Consider the following 13154-nt stretch of genomic DNA (forward strand, 5'->3'; position numbering starts at 1 on the left):
TTGTTTGGACCTGCCTGCAATATTTTGTAATGAATTTATTCGGTTCTATTTCTCAAAATTTTAACATACCAAAAATAGTAGCCTTTTTTGAAACCGTAAAAAAATATGGTTTACTTGCATAGGTTTGCGTTCTGACACTAATCTGTTATTGATCCTAAATAAATCCTTGTTGTATCTGTTTTTTAAATGCTCCTAATGGTCTCATTTTAAATTCCTAGTGGAGTAATGACAGTGTATTTTCTCTAGTGCCAATCAGCGTTTAGCCTCAAGGTAGGAACAAAATGTTTGGGTTTTTTTTTTGTTTTATAATGTTATTAACTTTGAGCTTGAAAGCATATGCTGCTGATCATCAGTGAAAGTTAGCAGTGTTGCTTTGTTGGCCTTCGCTGGATTTCTGTACAGGTCAAAAGAAGCTGCAAACCATCTGCTGTTATTTGTTGTGTCAGGAAAAACATTCTGGCATCACTTTGACAGCCCATGCACTCTTAATTAGCTCTGCCTTAATTAATTGCGGTGATGTATAACAAAGGAGAAGGTGAAATGTTTTGCAAGGATTTTTTAAAGTTAAAATAGGATTAAAACAACATATGAGTCATTTCTCTCAGGCTAAGGGATGAAGAAGTAGCATTTTTTACATACAGTGGTGCTTGAAAGATTGTGAACCCTTTAGGGCCTGTTTACACGAGGACGCTGTCGGGTAAAAATGACTAAATATTTTATCGGAAGTGCCTTTCGTCTACACGGGGACGGCGTTTCCGAGGCTGAAAAACGGAAAAAATTGAAAACGCCTTCCAGAGTGGATAAGTTAAAAACAGCCCCTGTTGCATATCCGTCTAAACTACCCAATACGCGAAACTCTGCTCGGATCTGCTCACGTCGGGTACGCGTTTACGTCATACATATGTCATATACTGTACATGCCAGCCTGGGAAGTAAGAAAGTAAGTAAAAAAGTAAGAGCATGTCTGATTACATCGATCCAACGGACCTTCAAGCTGCTCTGGCAGCTTTAATAAACGTCCAGGAGTCCTTCGAACATCTATACCGAATCTGCACATATACCGTTAATGAACAGAGGCGGGTATAGCATGCTCTTACTTTTTTACTTACTTTCTTACTTACCATAGCCAGAGTAGTCAAAGTTTTCGCAGCGCAGATGTGCAGATCAGACAAGAAGGAAGACGTTGCACATGCGTACAGACATAGCGGAGGTCTTTCACAGCACCACCTAGCCGCCTGGCATGCACATCCAATTGAATTCCACACATTTATGCGTCACCGTATAGACGCAGATTTCCTCCTTGAAAACGGTCGTGTAGATGCGGAAAAAAGTGAGAATGAAAACGGACTTTTGCGTTTTTGTTTCAGACCATCCCCGTGTAAAGTGGGCCTTAGAATTTTCTATATTTCTGCATAAATAGGACCTAAAACATCATCAGATTTTCACACAAGTCCTAAAAGGAGATAAAGAGAACCCAGTTAAACAAATGAGACAAAAATATTATACTTGGTCATTTATTTATTGAGGAAAATGATCCAATATTACACATCTGTGAGTGGCAAAAGTATGTGAAACTCTAGGATTAGCAGTTCATTTGAAGGTGAAATTAGAGTCAGGTGTTTTCAATCAATGGGATGACAATCAGGTGTGAGTGGGCACCCTGTTTTATTTAAAGAACAGGGCTCTAACAAAGTCTGATCTTCACAACATGTTTGTGGAAGTGTATCATGGCACGAACAAAGGAGATTTCTGAGGACCTCAGAAAAAGTGTTGCTGATGCTCATCAAGCTGAAAAAGGTTACAAAACCATCTCTGAAGAGTTTGGACTCCACCAATCCACAGTCAAACAGATTGTGTACAAATAGAGGAAATTCAAGACCATTGTTCCCTCCACAGGAGTGGTTGACCAACAAAGACCACTCCAAGAGCAAGGCGTGTAATAGTCGGCGAGGTCACAAAGTACCCCAGGGTAACTTCTAAGCAACTGAAGGCCTCTCTCACATTGGCTAATGTTAATGTTCATGAGTCCACCATCAGGAGAACACTGAACGACAATGGTGTGCATGACAGGGTTGCAAGGAGAAAGCCACTGCTCTCCAAAAAGAACATTGCTGCTCGTCTCCAGTTTGCTAAAGATCACGTGGACAAGCCAGAAGGCTATTGGAAAGATGTTTTGTGGACAGATGAGACCAAAATAGAACTTTTTGGTTTAAATGAGAAGCGTTATATTCGGAGAAAGGAAAACACTGCATTCCAGCATAAGAACCTTATCCCATCTGTGAAACATGGTGGTGGTAGTGTCATGGTTTGGGCCTGTTTTGCTGCTTCTGGTCCAGGACGGCTTGCTATCATTGATGAAACAATGAATCCTGATTTATACCAGCAAATTCTAAAGGAAAATGTCAGGACATCTGTCCATGAACTGAATCTCAAGAGAAGGTGGGTCATGCAGCAAGACAATGACCCTAAGCACACAAGTCGTTCTACCAAAGAATGGTTAAAGAAGAATAAAGTTAATGTTTTGGAATGGCCAAGTCAAAGTCCTGACCTTAATCCAATCAAAATGTTGTGGAAGGACCTGAAGTGAGCAGTTCATGTGAGGAAACCCACCAACATCCCAGAGTTGAAGCTGTTCTGTACGGAGGAATGGGCTAAAATTCCTCCAAGCCAGTGTGCAGGACTGATCAACAGTTACCAGAAGCATTTAGTTGCAGTTATTGCTGCACGAGGGGGTTACACCAGATACTGAAAACAAAGGTTCACATACTTTTGTCACTCACAGATATGTAATATTGGATCATTTTCCTCAATAAATAAATGACCAAGTATAATATTTTTGTCTCATTTGTTTAACTGGGTTCTCTTTATCTACTTTTAAGACTTGTGTGAAAATCTGATGTTTTAGGTCATATTTATGCAGAAATATAGAAAATTCTAAAGGGTTCACAAACTTTCATATATATATATATATATATATATATATATATATATATATATACACACACAGTGGGACAAAAAAGTATTTAGTCAGCCACGAATTGTGCAAGTTCTCCCACTTAAAAAGATGAGAGAGGCCTGTAATTTTCATCATAGGTACACTTCAACTATGAGAGACAGAATGAGGGGAAAGAATCCAGGAAATCACATTGTAGGATTTTTAATGAATTAATTGGTAAATTCCTCAGTAAAATAAGTATTTGGTCACCTACAAACAAGCAAGATTTCTGGCTCTCACAGACCTGTAACAACTTCTTTAAGAGGCTCCTCTGTCCTCCACTCGTTACCTGTATTAATGGCACCTGTTTGAACTCGTTATCAGTATAAAAGACACCTGTCCACAACCTCAAACAGTCACACTCCAAACTCCACTATGGCCAAGACCAAAGAGCTGTCAAAGGACACCAGAAACAAAATTGTAGACCTGCACCAGGCTGGGAAGACTGAATCTGCAATAGGTAAGCAGCTTGGTGTGAAGAAATCAACTGTGGGAGCAATTATTAGAAAATGGAAGACATACAAGACCACTGATAATCTCCCTCGATCTGGGGCTCCATGCAAGATCTCACCCCATGGGGTCAAAATGATCACAAGAACGGTGAGCAAAAATCCCAGAACCACATGGGGGGACCTAGTGAATGACCTGCAGAGAGCTGGGACCAAAGTAACAAAGGCTACCATCAGTAACACACTACGCCACCAGGGACTCAAATCCTGCAGTGCCAGACGTGTCCCCCTGCTTAGGCCAGTACATGTCCAGGCCCGTCTGAAGTTTGCTAGAGAGCATTTGGATGATCCAGAAGAGGATTGGGAGAATGTCATATGGTCAGATGAAACCAAAATAGAACTTTTTGGTAAAAACTCAACTTCTTGTGTTTGGAGGAGAAAGAATGCTGAGTTGCATCCAAAGAACACCATACCTACTGTGAAGCATGGGGGTGGAAACATCATGCTTTGGGGCTGTTTTTCTGCAAAGGGACCAGGATGACTGATCTGTGTAAAGGAAAGAATGAATGGGGCCATGTATCGTGAGATTTTGAGTGAAAACCTCCTTCCATCAGCAAGGGCATTGAAGATGAAATGTGGCTGGGTCTTTCAGCATGACAATGATCCCAAACACACTGCCCGGGCAGTGAAGGAGTGGCTTCGTAAGAAGCATTTCAAGGTCCTGGAGTGGCCTAGCCAGTCTCCAGATCTCAACCCCATAGAAAATCTTTGGAGGGAGTTGAAAGTCTGTGTTGCCCAGCGACAGCCCCAAAACATCACTGCTCTAGAGGAGATCTGCATGGAGGAATGGGCCAAAATACCAGCAACAGTGTGTGAAAACCTTGTGAAGACTTACAGAAAATGTTTGACCTCTGTCATTGCCAACAAAGGATATATAACAAAGTATTGAGATGAACTTTTGTTATTGACCAAATACTTATTTTCCACCATAATTTGCAAATAAATTCTTTAAAAATCAGACAATGTGATTTTCTGGATTTTTTTTTCTTATTTTGTCTCTCATAGTTGAGGTATACCTATGATGAAAATTACAGGCCTCTCTCATCTTTTTAAGTGGGAGAACTTGCACAATTGGTGACTGACTAAATAATTTTTTGCCCCACTGTGTATGTATATATATATATATACAGCAGAAGAGGGTGGTGGTGATAGATGTGGCGATCCCAGCTGACGCCAACATCAGGAAGAAGGAACATGAGAAACTTGAGAAGTATCAAGGGTTGAAAGAGCAGCTGGAACGGATGTGGAAGGTCAAGGGTTGCGTGGTCCCCGTGGTAGTGGGGGCACTTGGGGCAGTAACCCCCAAACTGGGAGAGTGGCTCCAGCAAATCCCAGGAACAACATCTGAAGCCTCAGTCCAGAAGAGCGCAGTCCTAGGAACATCGAAGATACTGCGCAGAACCCTCAAACTCCCAGGCCTCTGGTAGAGGACCAGAGCTTGAGGATGACATGGATACCACCCCCCCCGCCGGGGGTGAGAAGGAGATTTTTTTTTTTTATATATATATATATATATCCCCTCCTAGAACTGCCACCTGATTGTGGTGGAGGGGTTTGTGTGCTTGAATGATCCTAGGAGCTATGTTGTCGGGGTATTACACCCCTGTTAGGGTCTCCCAAGGCAAACAGGTCCAAGGTGACAGGCCAGACCAAGAGCAGTTCACCAAACCCCTTATGGAAATTTATAAAACAAGAACCGTGACGTCGCCCGGTACGGTGCAGCCGGGGCCCCACCCTGGAGCCAGGCCCGGGGTTGGGGCTTGTATGCGAGTGCCTGGTGGCCAGGCCTTTGCCCACAGGGCCCGGCCGGGCTCAGCCCAAAGCAGTGACGTGGGTCTGACCTCCTGTGGGTTCACCACCCACAGAGGTAGTAGTAGGGGGCCGGTGCAGTGTGGATTGGGCAGCAGTCGAAGGCAGGGGCCTCGATGACCTGATCCCCAAACACAGTGGCTAGCTGTTGGGACAGGGAATGTCACTTCGCTGCGGGGGAAAGAGCCTGAGCTTGTGCGGGAGGTTGAGAGGTACCAGCTAGAGATAGTCAGGCTCACCTCTACGCACAGCTTGGGCTCCGGAACCCAGCTCCTCGAGAGGGACTGGACTCTCCACTTCTCTGGAGTCACCCACGGTGAGCGGCAGCTGGCTGGTGTGGCTTGCTTATAGCTCCACAGCTCAGCCGCCATGTGTTGGAGTTTACCCCAGTGAACGAGAGGGTTGCCTCTCTGCGCCTTCGGGTCAGGGAGAGGGCTCTTGCTGTTGTTTGTGCCTATGGGCCGAATAGCAGTATAGAGTATTTAGCCTTCTTGGAGTCCCTGGGAGAGGTACTGAGAGATGCTCAGACTGGGGACTCCATTGTTCTACTGGGGGACTTCAACGCTCATGTGGGCGATGACAGTGACACCTGGAGGGGCGTGATTGGGAGGAATGGCCTCGCCGATCTGAACCCGAGTGGTGTTTTGTTATTGGACTTCTGTGCTAGTCATGGTTTGTCCATAACAAACACCATGTTCGAGCATAGGGGTGTCCATAAGTGCACGTGGCACCAGGACACCTTAGGTCGGAGGTCGATGATTGACTTTGTTGTCGTTTCATCTGATCTCCGGCCCTATGTCTTGGACACTCGGGTGAAGAGAGGGGCTGAGCTGTCAACTGATCACCACCTGGTGGTGAGTTGGATCCGCTGGCGGAGGAGGAAGCTGGACAGACCTGGCAGGCCCAAATGTATGGTGAGGGTCTGCTGGGAACATCTGGCTGAGCACTCTGTCAGGGAGGTCTTTAACTCCCACCTCCGGGAGAGCTTCTCCCAGTTCCCGAGGGAGGGGGGGGGGACATTGAGTCTGAGTGGACCATGTTCTCTGCCTCCATTTTTGACGTGGCTGTTCGGAGCTGTGGCCGCAAGGTCTCCGGTGCCTGTCGGGGCGGCAATCCCCAAACCCGGTGGTGGACACCAGAAGTAAGGGATGTCATCAAGCTGAAGAAGGAGTCCTATTAGGCCATGTTGGCCTCTGGGACTCCTGAGGCAGCTGACGGGTATCGGCAGGCCAGGTGTGCCGCAGCTCGGGCAGTTGCGGAGGCAAAAACTCGGAACTGGGAGGAGTTCGGTGAGGCCATGGAGGAGGATTATTGGTTGGCCTCGAAGAAATTCTGGCAAGCCGTCTGGCGCCTCAGGAGGGGGAAGCAGTACTCTGCCAACACTGTTTACAGTGCAGGTGGGGAGCTGTTGACCTCAACTGGGGATATTGTTGGGCGGTGGAAGGAATAATTCGAGGATCTCCTCAATCCCACATCACGTCTTCCATTGAGGAAGTGGAGGCTGATGACTCAGAGGTGGACTCGTCCATTACCCAAGCCAAAGTCATTGAGGTGGTTTGCAAGCTCCTCGGTGGCAAGACACCAGAGGTGGATGAGATCCGCCCTGAGTACCTCAAGTCTCTGGATGTTGTGGGGCTGTCTTGGCTGACACGCCTCTGCAACACCACGTGGTGGTTGGGGACAGTGCCTCTGGAGTGACAGACCGGGGTGGTGGTCCCTCTTTTCAAGAAAGGGGACCAGAGAGTGTGCTCCAATTATAGGGGAATCACACTTCTCAGCCTCCCCGGGAAGGTTTACTCCAGAGTACTGGAGAGGAGAATTCAGCCGATAGTCAACCTCGGATCCAGGAGGAACAATGCGGTTTTCGTCATGGTCGTGGAACACTGGACCAGCTCTATACCCTTCATAGGGTGATCGAGGGTTCATGGGAGTTTGCCCAACCAGTCCACATGTGCTTTGTGGATCTGGAGAAGGCATTTGACTGTGTCCCTCATGGTATTCTGTGGGGGGTGCTTCAGGAGTATGGGGTTCGGGGCTCTTTGCTAAGGGCTGTTCAATCCCTGTACGAACAGAGCAGGAGTCTGGTTCGCATTGCTGGCAGTAAGTCAGACCTGTTCCCAGTGCATGTTGGACTCCGGCAGGGCTGCCCTTTGTCACCGGTTGTGTTCATAATTTTTATGAACAGAATTTCTAGGTGGGCGGCACAGTGGTGTAGTGGTTAGCACTGTCGCCTCACAGCAAGAAGGTCCTGGGTTCGAGCCCCGTGGCCGGCGAGGGCCTTTCTGTGCGGAGTTTGCATGTTCTCCCCGTGTCCGCATGGGTTTCCTCTGGGTGCTCCAGTTTCCCCCACAGTCCAAAGACATGCAGGTTAGGTTAACTGGTGACTCTAAATTGACCGTAGGTGTGAATGTGAGTGTGAATGGTTGTCTGTGTCTATGTGTCGGCCCTGTGATGACCTGGCGACTTGTCCAGGGTGTACCCTGCCTTTCGCCCGTAGTCAGCTGGGATAGGCTCCAGCTTGCCTGCGACCCTGTAGAACAGGATAAAGTGGCTAGAGATAATGAGATGAGATTTCTAGGTGCAGCCAGGGGCCGGAGGGAGTCCTGCTTGGGAACCACAGGATTTCATCTCTGCTTTTTGCGGATGATGTTGTCCTGTTGGCTTCTTCAAACCAGGACCTTCAGCATGCACTGGGGCAGTTTGCAGTCGAGTGTGAAGCGGCTGGGATGAGAATCAGCACCTCCAAGTCCGAGGCCATGGTTCTTGACTGGAAAAGGGTGGCTTGCCCTCTCCGGGTTGGTGGAGAAGTCCTGCCTCAACTGGAGGAGTTTAAGTATCTCGGGATCTTGTTCACGAGTGAGGGAAGGATGGAGCGTGAGATCGACAGGCGGATCAGTGCAGCCTCCGCAGTGATGCAGTCGCTTTACCGGTCCGTCGTGGTGAAGAAGGAGCTGAGCCAAAGGCGAAGCTCTCGATTTACCGGTCGATCTACGTTCCAACTCTCACCTATGGTCATGAGTTTTGGGTAATGACCGAAAGAACAAGATCGCGGATACAAGCGGCCAAAATGAGTTTCCTTCACAGGGTGGCTGGGCGCTCCCTTAGAGATTGTGCTTCTCACCCTATCACTCAGGAGGAGTTCGGAGTAGAGCCACTGCTCCTCCACATTGAGAGGAATCAGCTGAGGTGGCTCGGGCATCTCTTTCGGATGCCTCCTGGACGCCTCCCTGGGGAGGTGTTCCAGGCATGTCCCCCCAGGAGGAGGCCCCGGGGAAGACCCAGGACACACTGGAGGGACTATGTCTCTTGGCTGGCCTGGGAGCGCCTGGGTGTTCTTCCCGAGGAGCTGGCCGAGGTGTCTGGGGAGAGGGAAGTTTGGTTCTTCCATGCTCAGACTGCTGCCTCTGCGACCCGGCTCCGGATAAGTGGAAGAAGATGAGATGAGATGAGATATTATATATATATATATATATATATATATATATATATATATATATATATATATATCGATCTCCACAATTATTGGCACCCCTGGTTAAGATGTGTTAAAAAGCCATAAAATAAATTCAATTTTTATTGCAGAAGCCTAATCTCACACTGAAAATTGTAGAAAAATGTAACCCTTAACTCAAGTGAATTAAAAAAAATCCCTGACTAAGAAATAATTATTTTTCATAAAATCACCTGTTCCACAATTATTGGCACCCATAACAATTCCTAGAAAATAAATGTAATTGAAGCATTTCTGTCATTTCTACTGTAGTTTATAAAGTTGATCAGAATATCTAGGAACCTTTAATTAGTAATTCATCACATCCTGTTTCCCTGGGGTATAAATATGATGTGACACAGAGGCCTATTTCTCTTATCCACTCTTCAACATGGGAAAGACAAGAGAACACACCATTCAAGTAAGGCAGATGTGTGTTGACCTTCATAAGTCAGACAATGGCTACAAGAAAATAGCCACTCGCCTACACCTGCCCATATCTACAGTCAGGAATCATCAAGAAGTTTAAAACAACTGGAACAGTGGCAAACAAGCCTGGACGAGGATGCAAGTTTATCTTGCCACCACGCACAGTGAGGAGGATGGTTAGAGAAGTAAAAAGTTCTCCAAAGCTCACTGTTAGAGAATTGCATCAAAGAGTAGCATCTTGGGATCACAAAGTCTCCATAACAACCATCAGGCGCTATCTACATGCCAACAAGCTGTTTGGGAGGCATGCACAGAAAAAGCCTTTTCTCACTTACAAGCATAAACATCTGGAGTTCGCTAAGCGGTACTGGGACATCAACTGGGACCGTGTGCTTTGGTCAGATGAGACTAAGATAGAGCTTTTTGGCAACAAACACTCTAATACATCACAAAAGATGAGTATGCGGAAAAGCAACTCATGCCCACTGTGAAGTATGGGGGAGAATCGGTGATGCTGTGGGCCTGTTTCTCTTCCAAAGGCCCCAGGAACCTTGTTAGGGTGCGTGGCATCATGAACTCTTTGAAATACCAGGACATTTTAAATCAAAATCTGGTGGCCTCTGCCCAAAAGCTGAAGATGGGTCATCACTGGGTCTTTCAGCAAGATAATGACCCTAAACATGTGGCCAGATCTACACGGTTCACCAGACACAAAATCAAGCTCCTCCCATGGCCATCTCAGTCCCCAGACCTCAGCCCAATTGAAAACCTGTGGGGTGAGCTGAAGAGGAGAGTGCATAGGAGAGGACCCAGGACTCTGGGTGATTTAGAGATATTGTGCAAAGAGGAATGGTTGAATATCCCTCTCTCTGTATTCTCCAATCTTGTGAAATGTTATAGGAGAATATTAAGTGCTGTCTTGTTCGCAAAAGGGAGTTGTACAAAGTATTAACATCGGGGTGCCAATAATTGTCACACATGATTTCATATAAAATAATTATTTCTTAATGTGGGATTTTTTCCCACTGATTAAATGCACTTGAATTAAAGGTTGGATTTTTCTCTTTCTTTGCATTGTTGTCCTATATTGTTTTAAAAAATGAATTTATTCGAAGCCTAAGAACATATCTTAACGAGGGGTGACAATAATTGTGGAGGGCGCTGTAAGTGATGCACACTTGTGCAGCAACCAGGGTTCAATGTAAAGAAGGCCACAAGTGCATGCTGCTTTCCCTGATCTCAGAAGTCAGAAGGGAATTGATTGCGAATAATATTCATCACACCACCGTTACTGATTATTTTCCTGTGACAGCATACCCCCAAGTGTTTTACTCCTTGCATCCTTACACGGTAGTCAGGGAATTCATGTTTTTCAGGACTGACCTTTCTGATGAGTTTAACTGTTGGAGCATTGATTTGTCTCATCCTCAGTTTGTGCCAGTTCATGTTGTTAAACCACCTGATGGAACAAAAGAATGTGTAAGGTGATAACATCTGCACTGTATATAAAGTGCTGTTACATTAATAGTATAATAACACAATAATATCCTGATTTATCGTGCGCTATATATGAATAGATGGATGTGGATGTGCGTATGTGTACCTGTGACTACGGACATCTTTGATTCCATTTTTGGTGTTTCCTAACCTTTGACCCGTGCGTGGTCTAAAACAATGAAGCATAAATAGTTTTAAAAACTCAATTCTTACAAAAGTCAATAACAACAACAAAACAGCTTGAATTCATAATTTTAAATGAATAAATTAATAATAAATGAAGGAATTGATGAAAGTAAATAGATAGATGGATGGATGGATGGATGGATGGATAGATGGATAGATAGATAGATAGATAGATAGATAGATAGATAGATAGATAGATAGATAGATAGATAGATAGATAGATAGATTTCTTTCTTTCTTTCTTTCTTTCTTTCTTTCTTTCTTTCTTTCTTCTTCCTACAATTTTATCTAAGGTCACACCAATTCAATAAGTTGGTTCTCGGAATCGTTGCTTGAAGAAAATGCAAAATGAAAAAAATAAATAAAATCAAAATCAAACTCCCGCCAACAGAAAAGGTCACGTGATGTGAGGTCACGTGACGTTGAAAACCAATCAAATCGCCCCTTTCACTTTCGATAAAGACTTGAGGAAAAAACATGCCTGTGGAGGGGAGTCCTGCAAAGCCTGTGTTTGTGATTGTTAGGATATTCAGTGAATAGAACCGTAAAATCTTTGACAGGTATGTTGAAATTCTGTTTACTGGTTTGCCTGTATTGTTTGGTCTATTTCCACCGCTAATTTTACCATTAGAGCATTTTTTTAATTTTATTTTTATTTCATCCGCTCGCTTCATATTTTTCCTGAAAAAATCCGAGAACCAACTAATTAAATTGGTGTGGCCTAAAATTGGTTTCTAATTTATTTTTGGAAGGTACACACTTTTTAGCAAAAAGAAAAAGCTGTTTGTTTTTTTTCCAACCCCATAATCTCATTTTCCAAAGTGAAGTCACATCAAAGAGTTTGGCATTTACCTGCACAGTTTGCTAATAAGAGATCTGGCAGCCTCTCCCATGTGCGGGGGATACTTTATCACACCATCCAATATCTTGGCATAGATGTTCTGTGGCTCTGAGCTTGAAAAAGGTGGGCTTAAACACATACACACACATACAGTAGAGAAAAAAAGAAGAAAAATAGATTTGCTTCGATCTGGATTCGAATATTTTGTTCCTTAGAAAAGATTCATGACTCATAATTCAAGTTTGTTCCAAGTGTGATATCTCAAATACAGCGCTAATGTTAGTTAACAAGCTCATGATGCTAGGTGCCTGTCAATCATTCTATTGCAAAACAATGCCTACTATAATTAAGTTACATTCATTAATAACAATTAAAACAAAATTATTTCTTACACCATGATGCAAGGTGGGGATCAGAACTGTCTTCAAAACAGTTTGACGGCATGATCATGCAGATTTCAAGACAGAAAGTCATATTTATTGAATAGAATTCTGATCAAGGCAGCTTGAGCAACTGGAGACTGAGGTATGAGACAGATTTTTATAAAAAAAAAAAAAAGCATACATAGAGCATCTAATGAAAGTCTAAGGGCAATTGTGTATCTACACATGTTTCTGTACATCTGTACATGTTTAACGACCAGTTATGATGGCATGTTCTGGTTCATTTCGATCCTACCTGCCTACCAGGAGCTCATAGACCAGAACGCCTAGAGACCAGAAATCAGCAGCAAAGTCATGGCCTTGATTCTGAATAATCTCTGGAGCCATGTACTCTGGAGTTCCACAGAAAGAATATGTCTTCTGTCCTCGCTGGAGCTTCTTAGCAAAACCAAAATCCACCTAGAGAGAGAGAGAGAGAGAGAGATGTATATTCTATTGAATGGTCAAAAACACATATAAACTAGCAACTTAGCTCAGTCCATATTATTTTGAGCTGAGGGTGGAACTAGAAGGGCTCTTGGTAGAGTAGAAGGCATACTTCCGGCATGCCACACATTATCAATGTCCAAATCAAATCATTTGAACCTCGGATAATACTAAAGCTGTCCACTAAATTTCATCCAAATCCATTCACTACTTTTTGAGTTACGTTGGGAACAGACAAAAAAAAAATCCTGGATCTGTGTACATATCTGGATCCTGGATCCACATACATAGCCAGATATGCATCAAAATCTATTCAATTGTTCCTTGGCCCATGGCCCACCTTTTCACAAAATTTCACCCAAATCCGCTCTCTACTTTTTGAGTTATGTTGGAAAAAGACAAAAAAATCAGATATCTGCAAACATATCCGGGTCTTGGATCCACATACATATCTGGATTTGCATCAAAATCGAATCAATTGTTCATTGGTCCATGGCCCACCTTTCCACCAAATTTCACCCAAATCTGT

The 13154-nt window shown here is 44.3% G+C and overlaps 1 protein-coding gene across 1 annotated transcript in view; it reads right to left on the reverse strand.

Annotated features, from left to right (window-relative positions):
• prkg3 (protein kinase cGMP-dependent 3) overlaps window positions 1-13154 on the reverse strand; it is a 54097-nt gene that overhangs the window by 872 nt on the left and 40071 nt on the right. Inside the window, exons 17-20 of the mRNA XM_060913936.1 lie at window positions 12435-12598; window positions 11768-11884; window positions 10836-10898; window positions 10616-10691 (exon numbers count right to left, since the gene is read on the reverse strand). Coding sequence (XP_060769919.1) covers window positions 10616-10691; window positions 10836-10898; window positions 11768-11884; window positions 12435-12598 — 420 coding nt within the window. The remainder of the gene's footprint in view (window positions 1-10615; window positions 10692-10835; window positions 10899-11767; window positions 11885-12434; window positions 12599-13154) is intronic.

Source organism: Neoarius graeffei, chromosome 2, assembly GCF_027579695.1.
Source record: "Neoarius graeffei isolate fNeoGra1 chromosome 2, fNeoGra1.pri, whole genome shotgun sequence".
NCBI classification, from domain to species: Eukaryota; Metazoa; Chordata; class Actinopteri; order Siluriformes; family Ariidae; genus Neoarius; species Neoarius graeffei.